A 2,011-nucleotide genomic window follows, 5' to 3' on the forward strand; every position below is an offset into this window, starting at 1 on the left:
TGTGTGTGTGTGTGCATATAGGTGTTTTAATGCACTCGTTTCCTACAAAATGCTTAAGTTACGCTTACAAGATACAAAATGTAATATGTGTGACTTACCCAATGAGAAATTAATTCAACTCTTTCCTTGAAAAGCTGTTAAAAGAATGGCACAAAATAGTTAAGCAAAGTAAAGATTAATATTTGTTGTTGCCGGTGTTTCTATTGTTGTTATTATTGTCCCAGCCGACTCATTGACAAAGATAGCAAACTTGAAGACTTCATTAATAGCAGGCAATAGCGGCAACAACATCAGCCAAAGAAAGTATCATACAAAAATACTATAATTCAATCGAAAAACTTGTTATAATAATCACAGGGACACCCCCACTTCATAATAAAATAGGTGAGAAAACGGTGAGAAAACTTAATCTCACTTAATCTCGACATACATTGTAGTTCCATGTATTAAATATGAAGGACGTCCGATAGGAAATACTACAATAGTTCTAACAATCAAGATTACTTCATTAGAATATATGCAACAGTTATTGAAGTTTTTACATGAGTAATTTTTTCTCTCTTTGATCGGTATGTTATTTTTTTCTTATTTGCTTCTACCTAGAAGTCAAAGGAAGCAGCCACTATTACCTTCAAATTTTGCTTATGTGACCTAGATATTAATGTTTTGAAACTGACCCATTTTCGATTACATTTCACACAGATTCAATGCTGGGTTGCTGAAGCAGAAATATCGTTATAACAAATATTCTGTTCAACATCACAGATTTGCTTATCAGTTGCGTGACCTTAACCACTTGAGCATGTATCTTAGTTGTTAACAGTATGTGCATCTCTGTTCGTGAGCAGAAGTAGTAAGAAGCATAATAGCCATATGTTCAGAGGTCTTCTTTGGTGTTTGAATAACTATCGTAACAAAACCAAAGTTTAAAAGAAATATTAGCCATTTCATTTTCATAACTCCTAGGAAACAAGAGTTGCTACCCACGGACAACGAATCGTGTTACATGTTTATTCATGAAGTTCTGCAACACCACAGCAATTCTAAAATACAAACCGTCTCTAGAAAAAAGGGCACTTGTAATATCTATTATTTTTTTAATATTTTACTTGTTTCATAATTAGACTGTTAGACTGAGACCATGTTGGAGTACGTCCTAGTCGAATGAATCACCCCAGTTATTATTTTTTTTAATTGGTACTTATTCCATAGAGCTATTCCGCCGAACCGCTAACTTACTGGGGCGTAAACACACCATTACCAGTTGTCAAGCGCCGGAGATTGGCAGACACAGCCACAACTACACACGTGTCTATCTATCTATTTATATATCTATCTATCTATCTATCTATCTATCTATCTATCTATCTATCTATCTGTTTGCATGTCTGCCTGTCTATCTATCTATCTGTCTGTCTTTCTATTTATCTATCTGTCTGTCTATATAACTATTTATCTATTTATTTATCTATCTATGTATCTATATACCTGTCTATTCACATTATTTACAATTGAGGGGTATTTGTCCTCATCTTGTTTGTTGTTAACACAACGTTTCGGCTGATATACCCTCCAGCCTTCATCAGGTGTCTTGGGGAAATTTCAAACTTGGGTTCTCATTCCTAAGGTATTTTTCGATGTTATTATTATTATCATTATTATTATTATTATTATCATTATTATTATTCAGGTTACTGCCTGGAAACGAACTCGAAATCTTGGGGTTAGTAGCCTGCGCTCTTAACCACTACGTCAAATGCCCGTGGGCATATGGCGTAGGAATGTGAACCCAGGTTCGAAATTTCCCCAGGACACCTGATGATGGCTGGTAGGTATATCAGCCGAAACGTTGTGTAAAAAACAAACAAGATGAGGACAAATATCCCTCAATTGTAAATAACGTACGTATTGTACATAATTCCTCACCTCTTAAATATAGAACTGTATCTGACTATCTGCCTGTGTTTGTCTGTCTCTCTATTTGTCCTATATCAATATATATATATATATA

At 34.6% G+C, this 2,011-nt stretch overlaps 1 protein-coding gene across 1 annotated transcript in view; it reads right to left on the reverse strand.

Annotated features, from left to right (window-relative positions):
• LOC106873511 (epithelial cell-transforming sequence 2 oncogene-like) overlaps positions 1-2,011 on the reverse strand; it is a 113,793-nt gene that overhangs the window by 101,860 nt on the left and 9,922 nt on the right. The window contains exon 4 of the mRNA XM_014920897.2: positions 99-134. Within this exon, the coding sequence (XP_014776383.1) occupies positions 99-134 (36 nt within the window). The remainder of the gene's footprint in view (positions 1-98; positions 135-2,011) is intronic.

This window comes from Octopus bimaculoides, chromosome 15 (assembly GCF_001194135.2).
Source record: "Octopus bimaculoides isolate UCB-OBI-ISO-001 chromosome 15, ASM119413v2, whole genome shotgun sequence".
NCBI lineage: Eukaryota > Metazoa > Mollusca > Cephalopoda > Octopoda > Octopodidae > Octopus > Octopus bimaculoides.